A 12,029-nucleotide genomic window follows, 5' to 3' on the forward strand; every position below is an offset into this window, starting at 1 on the left:
ACTGAATGCAGTTTTAACATTAATAATAATAATAATTTTTATTGTAAATAACCGAATTTGTTTACAATTTCAATGGTCACAAATTACAAACTTATTATAAAAAACATTGAGAACTCCCTTAGACGTCGGATGACTCTTTCAATGTGTATCAGTAAACTTGCTATCTCCTTAGTTTTTGGAGCTTCAACTTTGGTTTAAGTAGACTTAACTGATACACTTGGCGGTCTCACTAAACTGCATCCCTTTTGTAATAACAGTTGCTCAATATGCTTGAATCCTCTATCAGCTAGTATAATCGCACCAGGTTCCCAATGATCTAAAAGTTGCAATTTTCAACCAAACATACATCGCTAATCCTGCCACCATAACCAGGAGAAATGTAGTTAATAATACCATCAGGTGTGCTACTTATAAGGTATTTTATTGTATTGGCCTTTTATAATCTTGAATAATAAACGAATCTCACGTATTGTTTACATTAAGACTATTACATCATGACGTCACGCCCTTTATTTGTCACGTGACTTAGCGTTTCAGCGGGAAACACAAAATGTAATTATTAAAACTGTCTTTTAGCTATTAAAATGGCTCTAAATATTAAAAAAACAATTGTCAAGCGTATCTTTAGTGACTCTAGAACATTTTAAAGTACTTTACGAAAATTTGTCAAATACCCAATTAGGACTGTTTGACCTACAATTCAAATGTTTTAACCGCTATACGCTTTCAATTAAATGTAACTTATTCAGAATGACAGATCAGTAATTTCAACAACATTGGGTGTATAGTAGGGACATACACACTTGCACAGCTGTGTAAGTGCACGTTCATAGTAGTGCGGGAATGCTGTCACACCATGCCTCCCATATATAAGCGACGTGCGCTTTTGTTAACTCAGTCTTTTCGTCTTTTTCACATACCGTTCTGAGCACCCGACTCGAGCGGTCCCTTTGGCTTTTACCGAGTACCTGCTCGGTAAAGCCATTGTCCCGTTTCCGAGTACCTGCTCGGAACGACCGCAGCGACCTCGCTGCACGCCACGGACAAAGGAAACAATAGGGCATTGTCCCTGTTGTTACCTGCGTCCTTTGTTTGGGTCCGGCCGCGTCCTTCTCAGGACAGGGTCTAACCCTTTTTTCTGTTTCTCGACAATTTTTGCCCCTTCAGGGTTAGCTCGGTGGTAAACCTAACGGTGATAACAAGCCGAGCTAGCGGTGACCCGGCCCGCGCTGCGCCCCCTCAGGGCTAAAGCGAAGCCGGACGGGTGCGGACAAGGAAGCTGTGGAGACACACCAGTTTCCCCCGCATATCTCCTTCCCAACCCTACCTTTCCTTTTCACTCCATCCCGTGTGACGGTTGAGTGTGCGGACCCCTAAAAAGGTCCAATACCGTTTACGTCGCACGGATTGTTAGGAACCCTTTCGCACATTAAGATTGGCAAAGGGAGACAAGCTTAGGGCACACCTAATTTTAAGTACATCCCCCCTCGCCTACACCCGGCGGGGAGGGTCACTCACGCACACAACCCCGGGCACACCCACCCGGGGACGTTTGTACGTACTTTTTAGAATCACGCGTTCGTTCACAGTGCGATAGCCGCCTGGTTTCTTGTGGATTCTTTCCCAGGCGGAACGCACCCGGGTCCCGAACCCACTCGCGGCCCTTTCAATATTCTATTTTTAAGTGCCCCTAGGCCCGGACTCGCCCGCAATGGCTGAATCTAGGCCTATGGACACTGACGAGCCCGCGGTGGAGGTCGGCAAGGCAAAAAACGCCTTGCTGACAACCCTCGCGGAGTACATCAGGAGTGATCCAATGTTTTGTTCATTGGTCCACTCCCTGGTGGTTGCCAATGCCCCCCGTGCGGTGCCTGACTCGCCGGAGTCGCCCGCTTCACCCGCGTCACCCGCGTCCTCTACTGACTCATCTGAGTCATCCGCTTCCTCGGACTCGTCGGAGTCGACCGAGTCCTCGGACGGACCTAGTCCGCCCGGGAGCCCGGCCGGCGCCGTCGATCCCGACCTCACCATGGATTCCGATCCAGGCGCACCCCAGGTTTCCGCTGTCTCCGTCGCTTGCGCGTCCAAGCGACCTGTTTCCCCTGACCCCAGCGAATCGCGGTCTGGGGCCGCGTCGTCGGACCTCGACGACGACGGCTTCACGACCGTGAGGAACGGGCGCAGGAAGAAGCAGCGTGGCTCAGACGCTCCTGCATCCCAAGCGCCTTCTGCGCCGTCCGCGCCTTCTGCGCCAAAACAAAAACCCGCGGCCTCCCAGCCCGCGCCCGCTAGCTCGACGGATTCGTCGCCACCGACCCAACCTAAGGGGCCTAAAAAGCCACCGAAGGTCAATCTCCAACTTCCCGAAGGGGCCTCCCTTCAGTCCTTTTTGATGCTCTCACCCGTGGGGGCATCAAAATCCCTCCCAACGCCTGGAACAGTGGCCAAAAACTGCTGTCCCTCCAGCCCGGGTCAATTAGCGACCACCGCGAGTTGACCAAATTCCTCGATAGCAAGCGCTATCATTATTATACCTTCGCGCTCCCGGACGAGCGCCGCTATAGGTATGTCATCCGCGGCATACCTCTCCAAATGTCGGCCGCCGAGGTCCAACAAGGCCTCCAGGCCAAGGGCATCGCAGCCCTAGAGGTGCACCGGATGCACCGTAAATCGCGTTTGTCACGACGTGGCATACAGTATGAGATGGTCCTCGCCATCTTAGCGACCCCCGCAGACGTTAAAGCTCTATACGAGCTACGCGATATCTCGGGCCTCGGCGGCTTCACCGTCGAGACCCCACATAAGACTAGTGAGGTTGCGCAGTGTCACAACTGCCAGAAGTATGGTCACAATTCGCGTGGCTGTCGCCTCCCCGCCAGGTGCGTCAAGTGCCTCGGCGAACACGGCACGTCAGAGTGCCCGCGCCCTAAAGATAGGACTCAGTGCACGGAGCCGCCTTCGTGCACTAACTGCCGGCAATCTGGCCATCCAGCCAATTACCGGGGGTGCCCACGGGCGCCCAAATACAAGTCCAATTATAGGGCCAATCAGGCCCCTAAGGCCAAGGCGCCTCAGGCCGAAAAATTCGTTTTGACCCCAGCCCCGACACGTAACCCGTGGTTTCCCACCGCGGTACGTGCCGACTCGCGTCCCCAGGCCCAGGGCGGTGGTTCTCCCGGAGGATCTCCCGCCACCCCGGCCACAACACCAGCAGCGGCGGCCACTGTTCCCGCTCCCGTCCCATCGCCCTCGACCTCCAAGGCTACCTCTTCCAAGGTAGTCAAGTCGAAGGCTCCCGCACCATCCAAACCCCAGGTGGCGGCGACTCCGGCGTCTAGCGGCGCGGCTTCTTCATTCTCTCTGGTTTCCCCAGAGATTATCGAACTCCACGCGCTGATCCACGACTGCTCGTCCAAAATGAAGGCACTGGGTCACTCTGACTCCGTCCTTTTCGCCCAAATTTATAACGCGCAACAGCGCATATTCCAGCTCACTATGGAATCCATTTTCTCTCCGTAATGGCTTCTCCAAACGGAAATAACCCATCGCGACTCAAGCCTCGCTCCCTCAGAGTGGGCTTTTTCAACCTTAATGGTTTACGCGGCCAACGAGCCGAACTCTCAGACTTTGCTCGCGATCATAAATTGGACGTCTTCCTCCTCCAGGAAACGTTCCTTAAACCCTCCCAACGCAGTCCCAAACTTCCCAATTTCAATCTCATGCGAAACGATCGCACCAATGGCCCTAAAGGTGGCACTCTCATATACTACAAAAGGTCCCTGCATTGCATACCTCTCGACCCCCCCGAAAGCGTGAGCAGCATTGAGGCTTCAGTGTGCAGGCTTTCTATGACAGGACACCCGCCGATCACTCTGATCTCGGCCTATCTCTCACCTAGTAAGGAGCTTCACTCCAACGAACTAATAACCCTACTCAGTATGGGGGAGTCCGTCCTTCTGGCGGGCGACCTTAACGCTAAGAACACTCTGGAACTGCAACTCTACCAACGGTAGGGGTGCGGTACTCGAGAGCTGTCTTGACGAAATTGACATGAGCATTCTGGTTCCTTCTGAACCCACGCACTATAGTTTCATGAACGATAGTTACAGACCCGATATCTTAGATATAGCACTCGTAAGGAACGTATGTCTCAACGTGCGTTCCCTGCGAGTGGTACACGAGTTAGATTCAGACCACAGACCTGTGATCCTAGAACTAGCCCCCCATAACGGTCCCTCAGACACAGGTCCTAATGACAGGGTGAAAGTGTCGACGAATTGGCGGCTCTTGAGCACCAAACTCGCCGACACCTCATCTGATGTTCTCTCCTCTATTCCGCCCAACATCGTGACTCGCGAGGAAACGACCGGCGCGATTCGCTCCTTCACCAACCATCTACACCACGTCTTGAGCGAAAGCTCCGAGAGGGTGCCCGAGACCGGCAACGGTCAAGGGCATCTTCCCGATGACGCGAGATGGGTGCTGAGGAGGCGAAACGCAGCACTAAGGGCCTGCGTGTCTGACCCCTCCCCGGATCGACGGCGTCTCGCGCGTTACCTCCAACGTGAGGCCAGACGTCGCGTAAAGGACGCCGTCGATTCGAGGTGGGAGGAGCACTTGTCGGAAATCCAACCGACCCACACGGCCTTTTGGAAGCTGGTCCGCTCTTTCAAGAGAAAGGATGTGGCCTCTTTTCCTCCGCTCAATCGTCCGAATCAACGCCCCGCGTTTGACGACGACGAGAAAGCGGAATTATTAGCCTCCACCCTGCAGTCTCAATGCTCGCTCGAAACAATTCCCGTAGACCACGATCATCTTGTTGCGGTAGACACTTTTGTCGAAAGTAGGAACGCGATCCCTTCGCCGCCTATTCCGCGTCCGTTTCAAACAATCGACCCGGACGTCGACGCGCCCCCCGACCCCCTCGCGCCGGTGAAGATCGAAGAAGTCGTCACTCTGATCAAGGCACTAAATAGGCGAAAAGCCCCCGGGGCTGACGGTATCCCCACTAGGTTACTGAAAATGCTGCCGGGGCATCTGGTCAAGATTCTTGCTGACATCCTCAATGCAGCATTCCAGAACTGCTACTTTCCTGAGGCCTGGAAAGAAGCAGTCGTGATAGGTATCCACAAGCCGGGTAAACCCGCGTCAGAACCGGCCTCTTATAGGCCCATTAGCCTTCTCAGTACGATAGGGAAACTTTATGAGCGGATCGTCCTCGACCGTCTCAAAATAGTAGCTCACTCCCACAATCTGCTCCCTCCGGAGCAGTTTGGTTTTCGAAATAGGCACAGTTGCGTGCATCAGATACTCCGCATCACGGAGCATGTCTATTCCAGATTTAAGTTAGGATTCTATACCGGTGCTCTCTTCTTCGATGTTGAGAAAGCATTCGACAAAGTGTGGCACAACGGCTTGTTGTACAAGCTGTACACTCTCAACGTGCCCACACAGCTCGTGCACATCATACGAGAGTTTTTGTCGAATCGCGGTTTCAAATATCGTGTCGAGGGCACCCTCTCCTCTCGTCATACCATCTCGGCCGGAGTCCCGCAAGGCTCCGCGCTATCACCTTTTCTATTCTCGCTATATACTAGCGATATTCCTAAATACAAAGACGCCCATCTGGCGCTCTTCGCGGACGACACGGCGATCTACGCTTCACGTAAAGAACCGGGACATGTGGTGCGCATTTTGCAGGCCGCCGCCGACCAGCTCGGCGAGTGGTTTCGCAAATGGCGCATCACTGTCAACCCCTCCAAAAGCCAAGCTATCCTATTCCATAGGAAGCTTCAGAAAGAAGCGCCTAACGCTTCAGTTCGATTGTCTGGCCAAATCATCCCTTGAACCCATAAGGTCAAATATCTAGGTGTGATCCTTGATCAGAGGTTGACCTTCGCCCCACACGTAAATGCGGTACGCGCGCGAGCCGCATTCGCGATGGGCCAGCTCCACTGGCTCTTAAACCGTAAAAGTAAGATGTCTATCCGCAACAAGATTAGGATCTTTACTACGTGCGTTAGACCGATCATGACGTACGCGTCCCCCGTATTCGCGCATGTACCGCCTGCTCGACTTAAGCGTCTGCAGGTGTTGCAAAACAAATTTCTCAGACGTGCACTCGATGCCCCGTGGTACGTTCGCAATCGCAACCTCCACGTGGACACCGATATGCCGATCATCAGACACTTTATGCACATGGCCAGCAGACGCTACTTCGATAAGGCGGTCAATCACCCGAACCCGTTAATCCGACTCAACTCGAAATACACTCCATTTGACCGCGCCAAATGGAGAAGACCGCGTTCAGTACTATCAGATCCAGAGGACGATATCACTCTGGCAATACGTAGAAAGCACGAGCTGCTTAAAAAGCTCAAACACTCCACACGACCGTTGCTCCGTCCTCGCCGCCGAGGACCTCGCCGCGTCCCCCGTCCTCCCGACCCTTCTGATAATTCCGGCCCGGACGCCGACGTAATCATGTTAGATTGTTAGGTCGTTTTCGCACCTTTCGCGTTCCCATAAACGTTGATGTCCCCAAAACACCTTCTCTCAGTGGCCGTCCTGAGCCGAGGTCGTGACCCTTTAGAGGGTCGCCCTCAGCATGGTCACTTAAGGGCTCGCAGTGCCTAAAGCACGCACCCGCAAGACCGGTGTGTTTGTATAAGCCGGCCCTTGCCAGGCTAACAAACGTAAGACAGTATCAAAAAAAAAAAAAAAAAAAATATTAACTCAGTACGTCCACTAAATTGTTACTATTACCATCTAAGTACTTCGCTGTGTATTAACTTACTCTGAACTTTGAATATATAATTATATAGTGCCATCCTTGAGTTTAATCTATAGACGCTAGGGCTGTGACTCCCATACTTCACATCAATAACAAATAAGAACCCTACATTGGTCACCCCCGACGCTGGACAACTGCAGCCACATGAGCGACCCCGACGCTCGACATAGCCGCATCTACATCGGTGACCCTGAATTCAAGATGGCAACCAAAGTTCCAAATACACAGCAACAAGGAGCGGAATCATTGAGAGTATCCGTTCCAGAAAAGTCTAGGCACTGAAGAAATTATTACAACATGGTGTGCAGGATGAATAAAGATAAATAAGCAAAATTGAAAAATGCAGGGTGACCGACCTACGCAGGCAACGAAAAGGAAAGAGAAGGAAACATCTTCCGTCTCGCTCACACACACCGCCTTCATGAAGTCACCACCCGCGCGCTCTCATTGGCCGAGCCGCGCCCACGCTTACAGCGCTCCGACTCCGAGGTGCGGGACTCAACGACTCAATATAAATGAGCGGATTCACCCCGACCAGCGCAGTTTGTTCGAGATCGCCGACAAGACAGCAAGTTCAGAAAATAAATAGAAAACTCAAGATAGTGCTTACTTAAGCAGTGTTAACGCCGCCGCGTTTTTAGAGTTTATAATATTGTAAATTGGTTTGAGCAATAAAGCTTTGATTTTCAACCTAGTCACTGGTTTTTCTAATTCACGCAATCCAGCATACTAATGTTAGACACCTCGGTGCCTAACACATGGGCATTCCAATAAATCAAATTCGAGTATAGTTATGACAATATGAAAATGTTTACAGACTGCCTTCAAACCATAATTGTTTAAGAATTATATGAATCAGAACATACATATATAACAGAGACATTCTTATTATTCTACAACTAATGCTTTCCAGTTAGAACGATAACTATTACCACTCACAAAACACCACGATGGGTCTCTCGTGGAATTAAAATATGTAGTAAAAAAGACGGGACTTTTATGGCGCTACCGATTTTCCCGAAATGAATAAGACAAAAAGATTTTTAGAGAAAAAGAGAAGAACGACAAGAGTTATAAACAATTTTTATTTCAAGATTTGAAAAAATTACTAAATGCAACACGTTTGCACCTTTCGGCGGTCCGAGGGGAAGAGGAAGAGGTGTTTTAGATTTCGAATTTTCACAAACTCAAAGTGACAACGATGCTGATAATATTTCTAACCCTAGTAGCCCTTTGATACTTTAAAGTATGACATCTGATTGATTCGATTCCCCAATTCCTGAAAATAGGGCCGTAAATGAAGATTTAACAGATTGTGATACCCCTGAAAAACACATAATGGTCCTACCTTCACCTTCTTAATATGACATGGGCTTACCTGATTTATCAAACAATATTTCGGAGCACGTTGACACAGTTACCATACAGCCAGCAGAGTCTAGCAGTAGATTCCTCGGAGTTTGATGACTCCGATGCCGATCCGGATTATGAAAATCAATCTTCTAAACATAGTGAAGTTTCTCGGAACCAGATGAATTTATTCATCTTAGCTCACCGAATCAGAGTGGGAACGAAGAAACGCCTAAAACTCACACAAGGAAGGCAAATCCCGCAAAGAGGGAAAGGAATGCATTAAAAGAATTACTTAATTCGGGTCAAGAATAGCGTCTATAAAAGATCTGCCTGGTTTTCCAGCGTTTTGTGATATTCAAACATATATTCGGCACGTTAGACGAAGAAGACGTAGATAATTATAATAAGGCCATTGAAAGCCCATATGCTAATTATAGGAAAATCATAGAATCTATCAACAAAAGCGTTATAATTTCCCAATCAGCTGTGTCCAGTATTAATTCCATGCAAGTGATGCATGACAATCAAGTATAACTAAACAACGCTATTAACAAAATGACCCTGCCTCTTAGCAATATAAGTAATATTATATAGTCAATAATTTTCAAATAAGACTTGAATTAGTTCTAAATATTTTACAATCCAACTAATTATCTCTCTCGTTCAAAATCGAAGATCTACTGAACTCTATCCTATTTGTTGTAAAGCCAACATCTTACACCCGTCTGTATTGAGACCTAGACTATTGTATAAAGATATTGTTAGTAACCTTAAGGTGGTTCCCAAGTACAAAGATTTTCCAGTGATCCCAGAATTAAGAAATATCCATGTTTTGCTTAATGTTGCCGATTTGGTGTGTTACTATTTTAATCGCTGAGTCTGTATTCAAGCTATTATTTTCAGAAACGACAGAGCAAGCAAAACAGTTGGATGCTACATTAAAATCCCCTGGTACAGTTCCAAGGCAAACGAACAGGTCCAATTATGAGGCGAAATCGGTGGAAAGTACTTTCGGAAATCAATTTACATACCTCTATTAGATTCTATTATTAATGATTTGGAAGAGAGATTGTCTCCGGAGGTACTCGACCTATTTCATTTGGGAGTTTTTCTACCTAAACCAAATGTTAGTGTTAGGGATATCGACATCGAGACAGTGAAAGTGAAAAAAATGGCCCAGATGTACCGCCTATTCATTAACGATGGTGAATCAACTGTTATAAATGAATACAGACTGAGATGACCAAATCGAAAACAATTTGGCCATACCAGACTCGGTAGCTCATCTCATTGAAGCTTACGGCCAAGATTTGTACCCTAACATATAAATTTTCTTACAAATACTAGTAACTCGTACATACTTTAGCTGTAACAAATGTTAGTTAGTAAAAGCTGAGTGCTCTGTAATAGAATGTTGGAACTCCGGACGCGCTCACAATAAATAATTGCATTAAAGACAAATAAATACTCCACATCATGTTAATATCAGAAATATCATTTTAGAAAAACTTGCACCATTGAAGGTATACATAATGAAAGATATTATTAATTTAATTAATATGGTGATTGACAAAACTAAATTGATAAATAATACCATAACAACAACCGTCCTGCACAATATTTAGATAATGTTTTATATAACAATGTAGATGATGAGGAAATAAATAATATGAACTGATAATATAGCAATTTCAAATTCAACCGGCTCTTTACCATCTGTGGCAAAAACGTCTCACTAATTCGATGCCCGATAGGCCCCTTGTTCCTTAAAAACAATTGAAACCCGTCCTCCGCTTCCGTTCAAACCGTTTAGACAAACCCTGAATTTCATGAAAATAATTAAATACTCCGAACGTACCAATGGTCCGTATATCGTACATATCACCAGAGTGGAACCAGATCCATTTGCTGGTTTAACCATACATCCATTAAAACTAGGTCAACCTTTATTTCAAAACGTCGTCGCCGGAATTACAATTAATGGTATTAAAGCTATTGGTCCTAATTGGGTCTCGTTAAAAACAATAGCCGATGCAAATAGCTTCTTAGTGAATTCCATATTAGACCCATATACAATTTCGGGTATAATTCCTGTGTTCCAGGAATATTTCAAATGCTTCTTTACCGATGATATTTTGGATATGATATTTGATGAAACCAACTTATATTCTACTCAAGTTACCGGAAAATCATTTAAAATTAGTTGCCATGATACTCAAGACTTCATAGCCATTAACTTATTCATGGGTATCGTCAATATCTCAACTTAAACCGATTGTTGGTCTCATGACTCCCTATGAACTAATCGCCCATGCAATGCCATTAAAAAAATTAAGCAAATACGGCGTTGTATTCATTTCAATAATAACTTTGAAGATGTGGGGGCGCATACTGGAATACCTTGCTGTTGGCAGTATGGTGGTCACCATAAAGACAACAATAACTATTATCTTGGTTGCAATCACAAGATGCACCAGTTGGCATATTTTTCACATCCCCTCAATCGGTTCGCACGAATAAGTGCCCAATAAAAAAATCCATATTCTTGTCGCTTAGGTTGCGCAAGTACTAAGGGATTAAAAATAATTCAAAATATAAATTACAAGCTTTTTGTTGTATTCTTTTGCATAACGCAATTACAGCTTTTGCATAACGCAATCGCAGCCCAACCGGAAGACGCCTCTATCGTCCTAAACGGGAAGTTGCGAAAGCTCTCTTGACCGCAATATAGAGAGAAGTTATATATGTGGGCCTCTTTTTTTTTAAAAGTTAAGTGTAAAAAATGGACCCATGAAGGCTGTACTGGTTGGGAACAGGATAAACTGAATGAGTTCCATTGTTTCCGTTGCTTCCGTTATTAAGGGGCAAAGTCGGGTATAAAATGGGGGTGTACCCGGTTTCGGACCAGGTATGGGGCAAAAGCGTAAAAAGTTAACTCTTTATTTTTTTTCTTACTTATAGTAATGAAACCTGTGATCTCCAAATATGTGATTAATAATTTTAACTAAACGAAGTCTAATACAGATCATTTATAATGTTTATTTTTTTTTTAATTTAATATTTCTCTTACCGTCCCGATTTTATCCCACATTCCCTTATTTGACAATGCTCCAGGCCACCCAAATTAACAAGAACTTAAATCAAGTGATAGTAATATCCAAACGACCTTCCCACTACCAAACTGTACACCTGTAATGCAGCCGATGGATCAAAATGTTATCTAAAAAGTAATTTCCTAGTATAAAAATAAATTGCTGATCCATATATTATGTATCTCAGGATGGTGACATAACGCAGAGACTTAAATGATCGAATTTGAAGGATGTTGAATTCTTTCTCGCTCACGCTTGTGAGTCTGTTTCATCTGACTTAATCGAATCTTCACGGAAAAAGTTATGGAATGCAATGAATGCTGTATCACAAGAAACAAAAGAACGGGATCCTGTAAATAATCTACTTATTATCAATTGGTTGCAAAATCATTTGGAAAGAGGATTCACGACAAATGAAGAAAATTTTATTTCTCGGTTTATAGGGATCGAAGAAACAGGGCAAGTTGTGATAGATGAAGATGTATGTGAAGCATACAAGAAGAAGAAAGCCTTATAGAAATATTGGAGCCGCCAACTATTACAACTGTAAAAGTAAAACCTGATAAAGCATTTGTTTCAATACCTGCATAACATGGGCAAAAGAAAACGGCATACCTGCCATAGATACTATAATTCTAAGAAACATGCGAGAAAAGTTTTTAAGCAAGAACTACAAGTTACATAAAAGCAGACATCAATTAAGGATTATTTTTAAACTATGTAATTACATGTTAATTTTGAGATATGTTACAGTTACAATAAAGCCTGTCGAAGAAGAACACAAATATGTA

The 12,029-nt window shown here is 45.8% G+C and overlaps 1 protein-coding gene across 1 annotated transcript; it reads left to right on the forward strand.

Moving 5' to 3' along the window:
* Positions 1-1,711: 1,711 nt before the first annotated feature.
* LOC119188599 (vegetative cell wall protein gp1-like) lies at positions 1,712-2,497 on the forward strand. Its single transcript, XM_037436322.1, has one exon. The coding sequence runs from the start codon at positions 1,712-1,714 to the stop codon at positions 2,495-2,497; it is 786 nt and encodes a 261-aa protein (XP_037292219.1).
* The last annotated feature ends 9,532 nt before the right edge of the window (positions 2,498-12,029 follow it).

The sequence above is a fragment of the Manduca sexta genome, chromosome 7 (assembly GCF_014839805.1).
Source record: "Manduca sexta isolate Smith_Timp_Sample1 chromosome 7, JHU_Msex_v1.0, whole genome shotgun sequence".
Classification (NCBI taxonomy): domain Eukaryota; kingdom Metazoa; phylum Arthropoda; class Insecta; order Lepidoptera; family Sphingidae; genus Manduca; species Manduca sexta.

What these genes read in the sequence shown, in the direction of transcription:
- LOC119188599 (XM_037436322.1), top strand. Translation starts at nt 1,712, where the DNA reads ATGGCTGAATCTAGGCCTATGGACACTGACGAGCCCGCGGTGGAGGTC.